Raw genomic sequence first — 13,751 nt, 5'->3', positions numbered from 1 at the left:
TATATATATATATATATATATATATATATATATAGGCATGGATGGTTAAAAAGAAATTATAATACTCTCCCGTCTTTTTATCTTTTAATGGTTTAGATTTCATATGATTCCTAAACCGTTTCCTCATGTTAAATTTTGTCTAAACATCTTTATGAATGTTCATAAAGTTTAGAAAAACTTCACCTATTTCATATTTATAAAGAGATAAATCGATAGAAATTTTCACATGATAAAAGAGGGGTGAAAAGGGAAAGAGAACGAGAAGAAGAAAAAGAGGGGTACACATGGCCAAGTGCAATGTGTCGATTATTTAAAAAAGAAAAAGAGGGGGGGGGGGGGGGATAAGAATATCTAGAGCGTGAAGGTGAGAAAAACCGATATTTACAAAGAATGATTACAACAATCGTGTTTGCATAAATTCTAGAAGTAGTAAACTAATTAAGCTAACATAGAACTAGTAAACAAACCGATATTTACAAAGAATGATTTCAATGTCTGATTGAATTTTGTGATCTTGATTAATTGCAATGAACTAAGGAGTCATTCATATCTATCATAGAACTAGTGTTGTGTAAATTGAAAAAATGTGTAAGTCCCACATAGGAGAGAACACACATATTAGTAGTGTTTATATAAGTGGGGGATCACTCCCAAGGGTGTGCCTTTGGGGTACCCACTTTTGTGAATGGAGAGCACGCTCGAGAATCCCATAGTGAGAACTGAGCTGTTTTATCCTGGAGGCGACATAGTGGATAGTCTGCCTTGCACAACTTTGGACAGTGTCGTGAAAAGTCTTAAAGAGAGCGACTTTGGACAGTGTCGTGAAACGTCTTAAAGAGAGCGACCTGATTGTGACTCGATTCGATAATCTCTTCGATGATAATTTTTTTTCTTTTCAAAAGGTACTTTTCAAATTTCAAAACCAAAAGTTTCCTTTCTTAGCAAAGAGTCGTTGCAATAATCAGTGGCATATCATTGCAACGGTTCAAAATTCAAGATAAGGATACAATTTAAGGAGTATGCTCTACAATGGTTCAATCATACTTGGTTATCTTAAAGAGAGCGACCTGATTGTGACTCGATTCGATAATCTCTTCGATGATAATTTTTTTTCTTTTCAAAAGGTACTTTTCAAATTTCAAAACCAAAAGTTTCCTTTCTTAGCAAAGAGTCGTTGCAATAATCAGTGGCATATCATTGCAACGGTTCAAAATTCAAGATAAGGATACAATTTAAGGAGTATGCTCTACAATGGTTCAATCATACTTGGTTATATAAACAACTCTCAAACACTTAACAAAATACAACACATAAGAACAATACCAAGCAAGCACAATACCAAGCAAGAACAATACTGAGAAACATTCAAATATGTTTTAAAGAAATAAACTTGCTAAATTAGAGAAAAAGGAATTTCACAAGTGATATTCATTTTTCCATCGAAAGATCAAACACATGTATTGAGCTAGAAGTTGTATCACCTTCTCTATGAGAGTACACTCTATAACTACCAAACAACCTTTCATATTATCATTGTTGTAACTGCTCATAAGTTACGCCCATATCTTTGGCAAAACAAAGAGACTAGGTTTACTCATAAATATTTGCAGTGTAAAATCTAGGGTATTGTCAAGTAGAAAAGATTATACCTTAGAACGTGTAATCAATTCAGATTATAGAGAATTAATACCTCGATTGTATTGAGGTGAATTATCTTGTAAGGGGAGGACCGGAGGTAGCTGCTTAAGTTTGAAGCGAACCAAGATAAACTTGATATCAGGGACGGCCCCACATTGGTAGGTGTGTGGGCCTAGGCCCTCCCCTCACTTGACCTGTAACTTTTTGAATTTTGCTCTCCACCCAGCACTTTTCGCTCGCGCCCTGCAACCATTCAGAAAATACCCCTGTGCTAGTTAACTAGCGCAAGTGTAAAAAAACAGGACTTAAATTTTACATTTGCGTGACTTAAGTCACGCTGCGTGAGTTAACTCATGCAGCCAAAAGTTTTGGAATTTGAAAAGTACCTTTTGAAAAGAAAAAAAATTATCACCGAAGAGATTACCAGATCGAGTCACAACCAGGTCGCTCTTTAAGACAACCAGGTCGCTCTCTTTAAGACGTTTCACGACACTGTCCAAAGTTGTGCAAGGCAGACTATCCATTATGTCGCCTCCAGGATAAAACAGCTCAGTTCTCACTATGGGATTCTCGATCGCTCTCTCCATTCACAAAAGTGGGTACCCCAAGGGCACACCCTTGGGAGTGATCCCCCACTTATATAAACACTACTAATATGTGTGTTCTCTCCTATGTGGGACTTACACATTTTTTCAATTTACACAACACTAGTTCTATGATAGATATGAATGACTGCTTAGCTGATTGCAATTAATCAAGAAGATCACAAAATTCAATCGGACATTGAAATCATTCTTTGTAAATATCGGTTTGTTTACTAGTTCTATGTTAGCTTAATTAGTTTACTACTTCTAGAATTTATGCAAACACGATTGTTGTAATCATTCTTTGTAAATATCGGTTTTTCTCACCTTCACGCTCTAGATATTCTTATCCCCCCTCTTTTTCTTTTTTAAATAATCGACACATTGCACTTGGTCATGTGTACCCCTCTTTTTCTTCTTCTCGTTCTCGTTCTATTGATTAGATGGGTTGTCCTTCCATTTTATTGATTTGTTGTGGCAGTTTTTGAAATTAGACTTGATTTATAACTAATTTTTTTTCTTAAAAAGAAAGATTATAACCAAAACTTTTTTTATTCTCCTTCCTCCTTATAAAAATGAAAATAAAAATGAAAACACCAACATTGTTGAGTAAGTGAGTTTATTGGGTCTAGGTCTGGTTTTACTCAAAACCGGTTATTTTTTTGAATTTATCATTTTTAAAAATCATATCCACCCGATCACCCAACCCAACCCAACCCACTTTTTTGGATGAATTTGACGAGTTTTTTGGGTTGACCCAACCCATCAACACCAGTGTTAATAGTAGCTGATGTAGAATGACGAGTGAGAGCAGAGAACTAAAGAGAGTAACCAGTAACCACAATTTGAAAATTGAAAATCCAAAAACTTGATTAACAATTAATATAAACTGCTACTGATACTGATATTGATATGATAGGTCGCTACCCCAAAATGGCCCCACTTTACCAATCCCATTTTCAATCTTAACCGTCCAATCTAAGCAAGGTCCAATCAAATTCAACGGTCCAAATTTAGTTACTGTTCATAGGAGCTTCCTTCCTCTCTCTATATTCTTATATCCATTCTTCTTCCTCCATACATTACTTTATTCTCATCTCTCTTTCTCTCTCTCTCTGCTGCATTGAACTCTCATCACTCTTCAATCTCATTTAACTTCTTCTTCACCATTGCTATATGCTTAAGCTTGCCATCACCATTGAACTTTTCACTGCATAACAATGCAATCTAAGGTATGTTCTATTCTATTTTGTTATTTTTTTTTTCTGCTTAAAACTTCATATTAATTTTGTTAATTTTATTTTTTATACTGAAAGTTGATGGAAGCATTTTTCTCTTTTTTTAATTTCTTTTTTTTCCTTTCTCTTTTTTATTTGATCTTCCTTCATCCTCATTTACTTTTGAAAAACTTTTTGAATTATTTTTTTTAAGCAAAAATTTGATACAGAGTGAATCTGTGTAACCAGTATATTTTTTACTGTTCTGGTTTCAGACTCTTTCGGATTCTTTTGACTATAAAGTCACTATAATGAGTACCTTTTGTTGTGCACTTTTACCTTTTTTTTCCCGTCTATGAATTTATTTATAAATTTAACCAATCATATTTTGATTAAAGTTCTTAGAATGGGTATGATCAATTCTTTTTGGTGTTAACTATTTGATTCTTATGGGTACAAGTTATAGTTATCTCGAGTTTGATCAAGAGATAGTATTAAACTCGAGTTTTATAGAACAAATCGACATTCAGTGTTACTCATTAACTAGTTGAATAACTTAATTTAGTTAATTTGTGAAGATTAATTTAAAATGGGTTAGTGTAATTATTTTTACTTTAATCGTGCTCATGGCAAATTTTCTTACTTCCCTTATGCTTTTTTGGCGAAATGATTCGTATATGTTACAAACGTATGGCACATTATTAATTTAGGGGTGGAGTTTAACATGGGAAAGGGTAATCTTTTCCCACCATGGGTCAATTAGATTTTTACCATTTGATCTAAAGAAGACCATGATATTATTGTGCTCTCTCAGCATTATATTTTTTTCACACCATCTTCCCCAACCATTCTCACTCACGTTTCTCTCACCCACCACTTGCAGCAACTCATCCACAACCACAACCAACCTCACTATCATCTCCAATGGCTTCTAATTGAAAACCAAAAAATAAATGTAAACATTAATCATCATTAAACTCAAATATCCAAGTCATAAAACTTATAACAGCTACATTTCACTCAAAGATCCAAAATTTTGATACTGGTGTTGTTCTAGATCTAACAAGTTCAAATGTTTTTTCCTCAACAAACAAAAAAACAAGTTGATAGAAAATTGATTTTGAAAATTTCTTAAAACTAAATTATTCATCAACAATCTCTTGTAATACCACTGCCATTCCCGTCAGGAAATTTTTGGTCAATATCATGCCATGATTTTCCCTTCCAAACATCATGATGCTTGAACTCTAATTTGAAATTAATTAATATATGATTTTTTTTTACAGAAATTAATTCATGAGTTATTTATTGAAATTAATATGGAGTTGTTTATCTATCTTCAATTGATTTTCTGGGCTATGTTACTGTGATATAGGAGTGTTGGTGGTGGTGGACTGATGACGGGTTGCTATGGTGTAGGGAGATATCTGTTAAAAACATGAAAGAGAGATAGTGGTTGGGAAAGAATAATCTGTGATAAAATACAGTGCTGAGGGAACATGATAATATCATGGTCTTTTCTAAATCAAATGGTAAAACTCCAATTGACCCATGGTGGGAAAGGATTACCCTTTCCCATGTTAAACTCCACCTAGGTGGCCTGTAATTTTATAATGAGACTTTGGGCTATCCTTGGTGATTAATTGATTTGGACGTAGATACCTTAATTTTGGGTGGCACTTGGGTGCCTTTCGGTGCCTTTAGTGCATTTTAAAGGAGAGAGAATAATAATTGAATGGTTAAAATAAATTATTTAGATGAAAGAGAATGAATGGTTTAGAGAGATAGGAACAAAGACACGAAAGACACCGAAGGCAAAGACACCGAAGTGCTCCCCCTTAATTTTGTAGCGATCAATGGCTGATTGTGACATTTTTTCTTTTAAATTTTTTGGATGTATATTGTAATTACGAATTAGTACATGAACGTGACTTGGTACGTGAAATTAAATGCTTAGGAACACAATACTGTGACGTTGTGGCCCATGGTTTCCTCAGTATACATTTATGTCGAAATTTCATAAAGTGTGGGCATTGTTATTATTATTATTTTTGAAATTGAAAAATATTGAAAATTGTTTAGAATAATACTATATTTTGGACATTGTTGGTGAAGGTGTCAGAGTAAGAGTTATTGAAGCCACAGTACAACTATATTTGTTAAAGTGAAAGAGATGTTTAGAATGAAGAAAGGACTAGCTTGCTGCAGCAGAGGGAAGAAAATCAGCATTGATTTTCATGACCAAGAGAGTAAGTCCATACTTTTATTAAACTATGTCTGTTAATCTTAAATTAATCTTAAATAATTAATAAGAGTCAATTATTTTTTTGACTGAATTAAAATTCACTTAATTATAAACCATAGTTTGTTTTAAGGGAAATGTTAACTTGTGCTCTTGTGGCATAAGTTAAGAAGGCAAATGTAGAAAGTTTTTTTTTAAACTTGCGCATTCAATGCCTTAAATGTTGCAAAAGTTATACTTTCAATATAAAATTTATTTTTAATTTTCCTTTTAAGTTCCTTAACTTGTGCCCTAAGGGCACAAGTTAACATGACCCTTGTTTTAATTATCATATGTGTTTTGGGATGTTACAAATAGCTCATAGCATATTAGTCACTATGATCAAAATTCAAAACACAACTTTTGGTGTTTTTTTAAGTCCTATCTCAACCTCTCAATAAAAAAAGTACTAGCACAACCGACAAAAAAATGTCGAAATAACTAGGTCAAACACTGTGGTCGTGGTTCAATCTATGATTCACTGTACTTATACGTGAATTTCTAATAATTATAATTATTTGTATATATACAAAATTATAATTCTTTGATAACGGTTTTCTCTCACGAACTTATGACATTTTCTGAGATGTTATTTTAAATTGTGTTTGAGTTTATAGTGTGTTGTATTTAAATATTTTACTGTAGAGATTTGGCATGCCTACATTGGAATATACGATGCTACTTGTATTAATTTTCCTTACTTTCTCTATGGTTTGAATTTGAAATCCATAGCTACTTCTCTCTATGTTTCTAAAGAAACTAGTTCTAGCTAGCTATATTTCTATGTTTGAGCAAGTCCTCTATTGTAGGACACATTTATACCTGTCCTACAGTCCTACCTCACGAGTCATAAATAGGCATTAAACCTTCACTATTGTTTTATGCAACATACCAAGCACATGAACTTGACATTCAAAAAAGATAGTGGTCTCAACATAAAAGGATACATTTTTTGTTTTGAAAAGATAAATGATACAATGAAATTCCATGGAATTTATTTAATATTTAAGTTTACTATGGCTCATTTTTTAATTTTTATTTATTATCGTTTGGAATTTCTTGTATATGAGGGAATGGATAATTGAGTTGAAGGATTGGATCTTGATGAGTAGGGTCCATAACAAATTGACTTTAAAATGTGTCAAAGACTACACTAATCATCTTGTAATGATATCCACAAAAAGGACTCCTTAAGATGAGAATTGTTTGCCAATGGATTGTAGCTAGTGGTCCAATGAAAATAACTTCCACACTAAAATTTCATTTGCAATCAACCGTTTTGGTCACTTAAATTTAAAGTAAGGAAATGATGTCTCAATTTAAAATAGAGAAGATTTCAGGGTTTTCTGACCAATTATACATATATTTTTCTTACAATGGATTAGTTATTTTTCTTACAAATTTGCGAGATAAAGAGGACTTCATACTTCACCAAATTTATGAAATAACAAAACTATTCTTAAAATTGAATACCATCTATTCGCCATAAATGTCATCACTCTTCAAAGATGTTTACTGTTTTAAGGATGAAAATGATGGTTAGCCCTAAAGACAAAGGGTGGAATCCCACAACTTGAACCGTTAGCTCCGTTCTATCATGTTAGATGTGATATGGGTGTGGTCGTTTTGATTTATATGAAGCAAGTAGGAGGTTGATGTGTAAGGTTAGTATGATGTTTCAAATCACAATCTGAAGGTGGTAATACATTAACAAGACGTGTTTGTGGTGGACCATTAGTGTTTTTATTTTGCCTAACTACTACCCGTTTTACTTCCACTCCATGGTCCTTCTCAAAGGCACTCACAAAATTTAGTTTGTGGCTTCATTGTGGGGTAGCCGGTGTTTTAAAACCCAAATCGGTGATTGATCTGATCAAGACACTGGATTACTGGTTGGATTGGTGAATCATTGGTCGAAGCGTAAGATTGTTGACCTGATCTCTACTATTGAATCATTGGTCGAAGCATAAGATAGTTGACCTGGTCCCATGTCCTTGTTAGATATGAGCTAAATCCTTATCAATTGGACTAATTTACTTTGACAAACCTTTGTTTTTGATAATGATAATGAAGGCAAAACTTCAATAATACCATATTTTTGAAGGACACTAAATTAATATTATGTTTTTTTTTTTGTTTGTTTGAATGTGTATACTCAAATTCATGTTGAGATAGGAGAAGTATCACCCACATTTTAATATTACAAATTTCTTACTATTTGGATAGGACCCTTTTGTGCTCTCTTCTCTCCTTCTTGGCTCTTTTGTTCTTTGCTCTTTTTTTTTTTTTTTTTTTTTTTTTTTTTGTTTCTTTCTAATTATTAGGATTGAAAAGCTTGAGTTAGATGCAATCATTGTTCTATCTTATCATAGCCTCGGAAGTTTCTCCGTGTCGTCAAAACTTTGTCTCATATAAAATGTAAGGATGAAGTGTTTCAATTTTCCTAAGTACATTGTTTAAGGAATTTATTATAAAATTTTTTATAAAGAAAATATAAGTTTAACAAATATAAAAGTAGTAATTACACAATTTTTTATATAAAAGTTAACATTTTTAGTTTGCTTAAACAATGTCTCAAAGACACTTGTTAGCATTTTCCAAAACATAACAGCAGGTAAAGCAAGTCTTCTATAGACATAACCCCAAATCAATATACCTTTGTTCATTCGATAATTAGACATGTAGAAATATATTTGTCTTTAAATTAATACTAGTAGTTAAATGATTTTCTTAAAAGTTATTTTGTATCATTTAAAAATAATTTTATATTATTTAAAAAAAGTGTCAGTGAAATAAAATTTACCTTTTTATGAATTTTATTACTTATAATGGTGAATACTGATTCTTTTACGATAAAATGTAATTTTTTTTAGTAAGTGCTTATAAACAATGAAATTATGTTTTTTCTTATTAAATGATATTTTTTGAAACACAAAAGTTGAGAAATAGCTCATTGACTCACACAAATGATCGTTAATTTATTAGTTTAGGAAATAAATATATCAAAACCTTTCCCTTTGTTTACCTTTTTATGAAAAGATCAAAATTAAAAAGCATGAAAGCTCTTTTTTTACAAGTAAAAATACATTAAAGTTCAACCCAGAAAAAAAAAACATTAAAAGTGGACATCAAAAGAAAAACTTTAGTGTTTATAAGCTCATGGAACTTTTTTTTTTTTTTTTGACAAATAAGCTCATGAAACTTTTAAATAGTTTAATCTTGAGATTTTATTAATCTATGATATGTGTGTGCATAATCTTGTTATTATATATTTTGAATGATTGATCTGTACTAACGTACTAATCGGTTCTCAAGTTTTATGACCAAACATGAAATTAAAATAAAAAATGTCACCAATAATACTTGCACGTGACTATACGTGGTTTATAATTATGGGTCATGCTAACTAAGGGCACATGTTAAAGATTCCATAAATGGTAAATATTTATTACAAAACATTGTCCTCTAAAGGTACAAGTTAGCATTTTTCTATAATTATATATAATCTATAATCTATAAGGAGTTAGATCTAGGCCTAGCATACATTTTTTATAAAGGATAAAGGAGTTAGATCTAGCATACATTTTTATAAAGGATAAAGTTTATTAAAAATTCAACTGATTAACAAAAATTATCTTTTTAATTGATATGCAATGTTAATATTAGCATGACATAAACAACATGTGTATTTCTGCAATAATAACATATATTCTTGTCAGTATACATACCTAGCAATAGTACATCAATATGTCATGATCAACTGCATTTGCAGAGATATGCTTGACATTGTTTGGAAGCCGTATAAAAGTTTGTATCAACTAGAAAGTAAAAGATATCCGTGATAGAGATGTGAGAGAATCTCAATTATTCACTTTTGACCATTTGAGTATTTGCCAATAGCAATGCAAATAATTTAGATTTCAGAAAGTTTAAATAATATCAATTAATTGGGATCATGTATTAAAGTTGCTTTAATATTATGTAACCAAAAATATATCATGGTTTTAATTAATTGGAAACCATGCTGTTTAGTCATATGCTATTTTTGGATGTATGCCTGCATATGTTATTTGTCCAACAACAGAGAATATATTCTTGCATTGTTTTGGTATTGACAGCAAGGTTTCATTTTATTTTTTGCTTAGTTTTTTTTTTATGTCAAAAGGTTTCACTATGTTCTAGACTATATTTGGTTATATGTAATAATATTTTTACATTTAAGCATATCCCCTTTTGGAAAATCATAAATATTTTATGAGTTTATATAATGGAACATTTCAGGAATTATGACATATAATGGTCTTGAGAGTTGCATTCTAAACAATCAGTCTTATGAAGAGGAAAGCAGAACAAGTAGAGGAGATGGAGGCATAACTGATTCATTTGACGACGATGATTCAAGCTGTTCCTCAAGCAAAGATGCTTTTGGATCATTCTCTTCAAAGTGTTTAACAATGAAAAGGGAGGATGAACTAGGACTTGAAGAATGGGAACTCTCAGAAAGTCCTCAACATTTTTATGTCAAAGAGAAACCTTCTTATGCAATCCAACGTTCAGATATTGAAGCTATGAAGGAAAAATTTTCAAAGCTCTTACTTGGTGAAGATGTTACTGGAGGAACTAAGGGCATCACTACAGCTTTGGCACTGTCTAATGCCATCACAAACTTGTCAGGTATGCCTTCTTATCAACTTAGTCGTTGATGTTTAAAAACGTCAACATTGTTGGACCGAATTTTCTAAGCTCTTGACTATTTAAAAAGGTAAACTACATCTTCAATTTATCAAGTTAACATTAAATTACATCATAATAACTGTTAAAATACCTAGTCTAAAATTAACATGATTCGTTTTAGGTTTAACTAAGATTGTGACGTTGTTGACTACGAGTGTCTAATGTGGCGCTGAGTTTTGAAACATTCTCCATAGTATAATTCAACGTTCATGTACACAAGTTTATAGCAGAAGTGAACAGAGAATGAAGTTGAACGGTGTAAACATTCTAAATATAAAAGAATAATTTGACACTTTAAAAAAGATAAAGGACCAAGTTCGATGTTGAATATTGCAAGAGTACATGAACAGTTTCTTATTCATTTCTATTTTTCTTTCGGTTCATTTTTTGATACCAATCTATGTACTTATATGATCATACGCAGTTACTGTTTTTGGTGAGCTATGGAAATTGGAACCTCTATCTGAAGAAAGAAAGAGCAAATGGCGAAGAGAAATGGACTGGTTACTGTCTCCTACAAACTATATGGTTGAGCTAGTTCCTGCTAAGCAAAACAATGCCAATGGTAGAATCTTTGAGGTATATTCATTTCAGCTAGTTAAGAAAAAGTAAACTATTTTATACATCCCTTTGCCACTAAATAAGAAAGTTTTGTTCTTGGAACAGATAATGACGCCTAAAGCTCGTGCAGACATTCACATGAATCTTCCAGCACTCCAGAAGTTGGACTCTATGCTTATCGTATGTCATCTCTTTATTCCAATCAACAACGATCTTAAACGTTCTTTTTTTCAAATTTAGCTATTCTAAGAAAAGCCTTCTGTCATTTGTTTTCTACATCTGTGCAATTTTGCACGAGATCTTTACTAGCAACATATTAGGCTGCTAAGTGCAACATCTTATTTGGATTATTTGTTGACAGGATGCACTTGATTCAATGGTGAAAACAGAGTTTTGGTATGGTGAGGGAGGAAGCAGGACCGAAGGGAAAGACATGAGTGTGCGGCATAGTAAAAGATGGTGGCTTCCATCACCTCAAGTACCAAAAACTGGTCTTTCTGATACCGAAAGAAAGAGGTTGGTTCATCAGGGAAAGGTGGTACGCCAAGTATTCAAGGCTGCCAAATCTATCAATGAAAATGTGTTGCTTGAAATGCCTGTGCCAACGGTTATTAGAGATGCACTTGCAAAGGTAATAGTTTTGTAATGTTGAATATCTTCAAGCAAATAAATTCTAATGCATTGAAGGCTATTAACCATAGACACTTAATATGTGATTGTGTTTGCCTTCAAACTTATTATTGCTAAAGTTTGAATATTTCATGTCATCTGACTATTTGATTATAACCTAGGACATGTTATTGCTTAAATCAAATCATAATCACATGGTAGATGTTTAATAAATTAAATTGATTTTCATTGATATGTTGAATGCTCTATGTTGCAGTCTGGAAAGGCAAACCTTGGACAAGAACTGCACAAGGTTTTGACAGCTGAATCAACTTCTGGAGAAGATATGATTAAATCTCTCAATTTGAAATCCGAACATATGGCCCTTGAGACCATTAATAAATTGGAAGCTGTTATATTCTGGTTGAAAGAGAGAACTATGGAACAAGTTACTGGCAAATCACCGGTTCGAACTTCATGGTCTTTTGTGAAGGGCCCTATGTCAGAAGCTGATAAACTTGAGTTATTATTGGACCGTGCTGAAACACTTTTACAGCTTCTTAAAATCAGATATCCCAATCTTCCTCAAACATTTCTTGATGCTGCTAAAGTTCAATATGGCAAGGTAAGTTTTTTAGTATAACACATTTGACATATTTTTTGTTATACTTTTATCTGTTCCATCTACATTCGAGCCTTTCTAAACTGAAGAAACCAACAGTTAATCAAGCCAATTTGTTGTACATGTGGCCAAAAAGTTGGTCCTAGTTCAGTGGTAATGTGATTTGGTGTATGTTGTTATCTCTGTAGGATATTGGACATTCCATTCTGGAAGCGTATTCCAGAGTTCTTGGAAATTTAGCCTTCAGCATATTGTCTAGAATAGGAGATATATTACAAGAGGATTGTCTAAGCAGTTCTAACTCACTAAGTTGCTCCCCTGGAATAAATAATATCTCTGAAACTTGGATGGTGGATTCACATATTAAGCAATCCTTACTTCAAAAGATGAACAAAGCAGATGGACAATGTTGTGACAGTACTTCAGATTTAGAGCTCAAATCATTTGATGCTAAATCCCAAGATGTGATAATAGCTACACCAAGCAGGAGTAGTGTCTGGTGCATTAGTAGAGAGGCTTGTACGAGTGTGTCTACTCAAAATTCGCCATAGATTTTTTTTATATCTGATTTGTAAATGCTATTGTTATATTATATGCTCACTATGAATATATAGAAGCAAACTGATATGTTTGCCTCCTCATAGTTTTTGGGTTATTAGACGTACAATGAAGAGGAAGTATCAGAAAAATTGAGTGTGAGATCAGTATATATAGAGAGTAGAGTAACTCTGATTACATTGAACTGAGTAAAGACAAGATTATAAATCAATATATATAGCTATCTAATTATTGTTTAATCAAAGACCAAAGTTAAGCTCTAACAAACTAATTGATTATAAGTAAGTTTCCTTACCTATATTTGTCACTTCATTGTTTAGAAATCAATATTATTAATTGAGGAAGACTAGAAGGTTTTATCAGGTCTTCATGCTGATAAGGTTTTATATGGCATAAAAACATATTGGACACCTTACCTTACCAATAGTCACTTGTTTAAACATAATTGGCTGAACTAATGCCAACCAAATCTTTTTACCTAAAGCAGACAAATAAAACACTATAGTTTCATAGTAACAATAAAATGTTAAGAAAATAGTTTAAGATGCTTATGAATCGAACAAAAATTTCAATAAAGATTTGATTAAATCAACAGCCATTGAATTAACTACTATAACAATTCTTAAGAAAATGAAGATAAATATGAGACAAGTATCTATTCTCACTTCATTGAATTAGAAAGCAATACCACATTACTTATTTATAGCAACTAGTAGGTTGCAGACAAATTTACATTGAACAAATTTTCACAGAATCAAATGTTGCAAACTAAATACAGTGAATAACAAATTAGTAAACTAAGCATTTCCACATGTGATTCCAGCTGGACCTTTCAGCTTCTTAACAAAAGAACAACATGTTGCATAACTGAGCGAAAATGACATGAATTTTGTTTCAACATTAGTTACTGATTATGAGTGCGAAAATGTAACAAACCACCTTTTAGG

The 13,751-nt window shown here is 32.1% G+C and overlaps 1 protein-coding gene across 1 annotated transcript; it reads left to right on the top strand.

The window, feature by feature from the left end:
- Positions 1-3,301: 3,301 nt before the first annotated feature.
- Positions 3,302-12,889, top strand: ROPGEF14 (RHO guanyl-nucleotide exchange factor 14). Its single transcript, XM_085713873.1, has 8 exons — positions 3,302-3,454; positions 5,555-5,688; positions 10,002-10,394; positions 10,879-11,033; positions 11,121-11,195; positions 11,377-11,646; positions 11,902-12,249; positions 12,435-12,889. Exons 2-8 carry the CDS (start codon positions 5,613-5,615, stop codon positions 12,795-12,797), a joined length of 1,680 nt encoding a protein of 559 aa, XP_085569999.1. The 5' UTR covers positions 3,302-3,454; positions 5,555-5,612; the 3' UTR covers positions 12,798-12,889.
- Positions 12,890-13,751: the final 862 nt, after the last annotated feature.

This window comes from Medicago sativa, chromosome 5, assembly GCF_051527215.1.
Source record: "Medicago sativa cultivar Bolivia chromosome 5, Bolivia_mono, whole genome shotgun sequence".
Lineage (NCBI taxonomy): Eukaryota > Viridiplantae > Streptophyta > Magnoliopsida > Fabales > Fabaceae > Medicago > Medicago sativa.
This window is presented reverse-complemented; position numbering and strand designations above follow the sequence as displayed.

What these genes read in the sequence shown, in the direction of transcription:
- ROPGEF14 (XM_085713873.1), top strand. Translation starts at nt 5,613, where the DNA reads ATGTTTAGAATGAAGAAAGGACTAGCTTGCTGCAGCAGAGGGAAGAAA. An exon ending in TGATTTTCATGACCAAGAGA is followed by an intron (nt 5,689 to 10,001) that starts GTAAGTCCATAC and finishes GGAACATTTCAG; the next exon opens with GAATTATGACATATAATGGT. An exon ending in CTAAAGTTCAATATGGCAAG is followed by an intron (nt 12,250 to 12,434) that starts GTAAGTTTTTTA and finishes TTATCTCTGTAG; the next exon opens with GATATTGGACATTCCATTCT.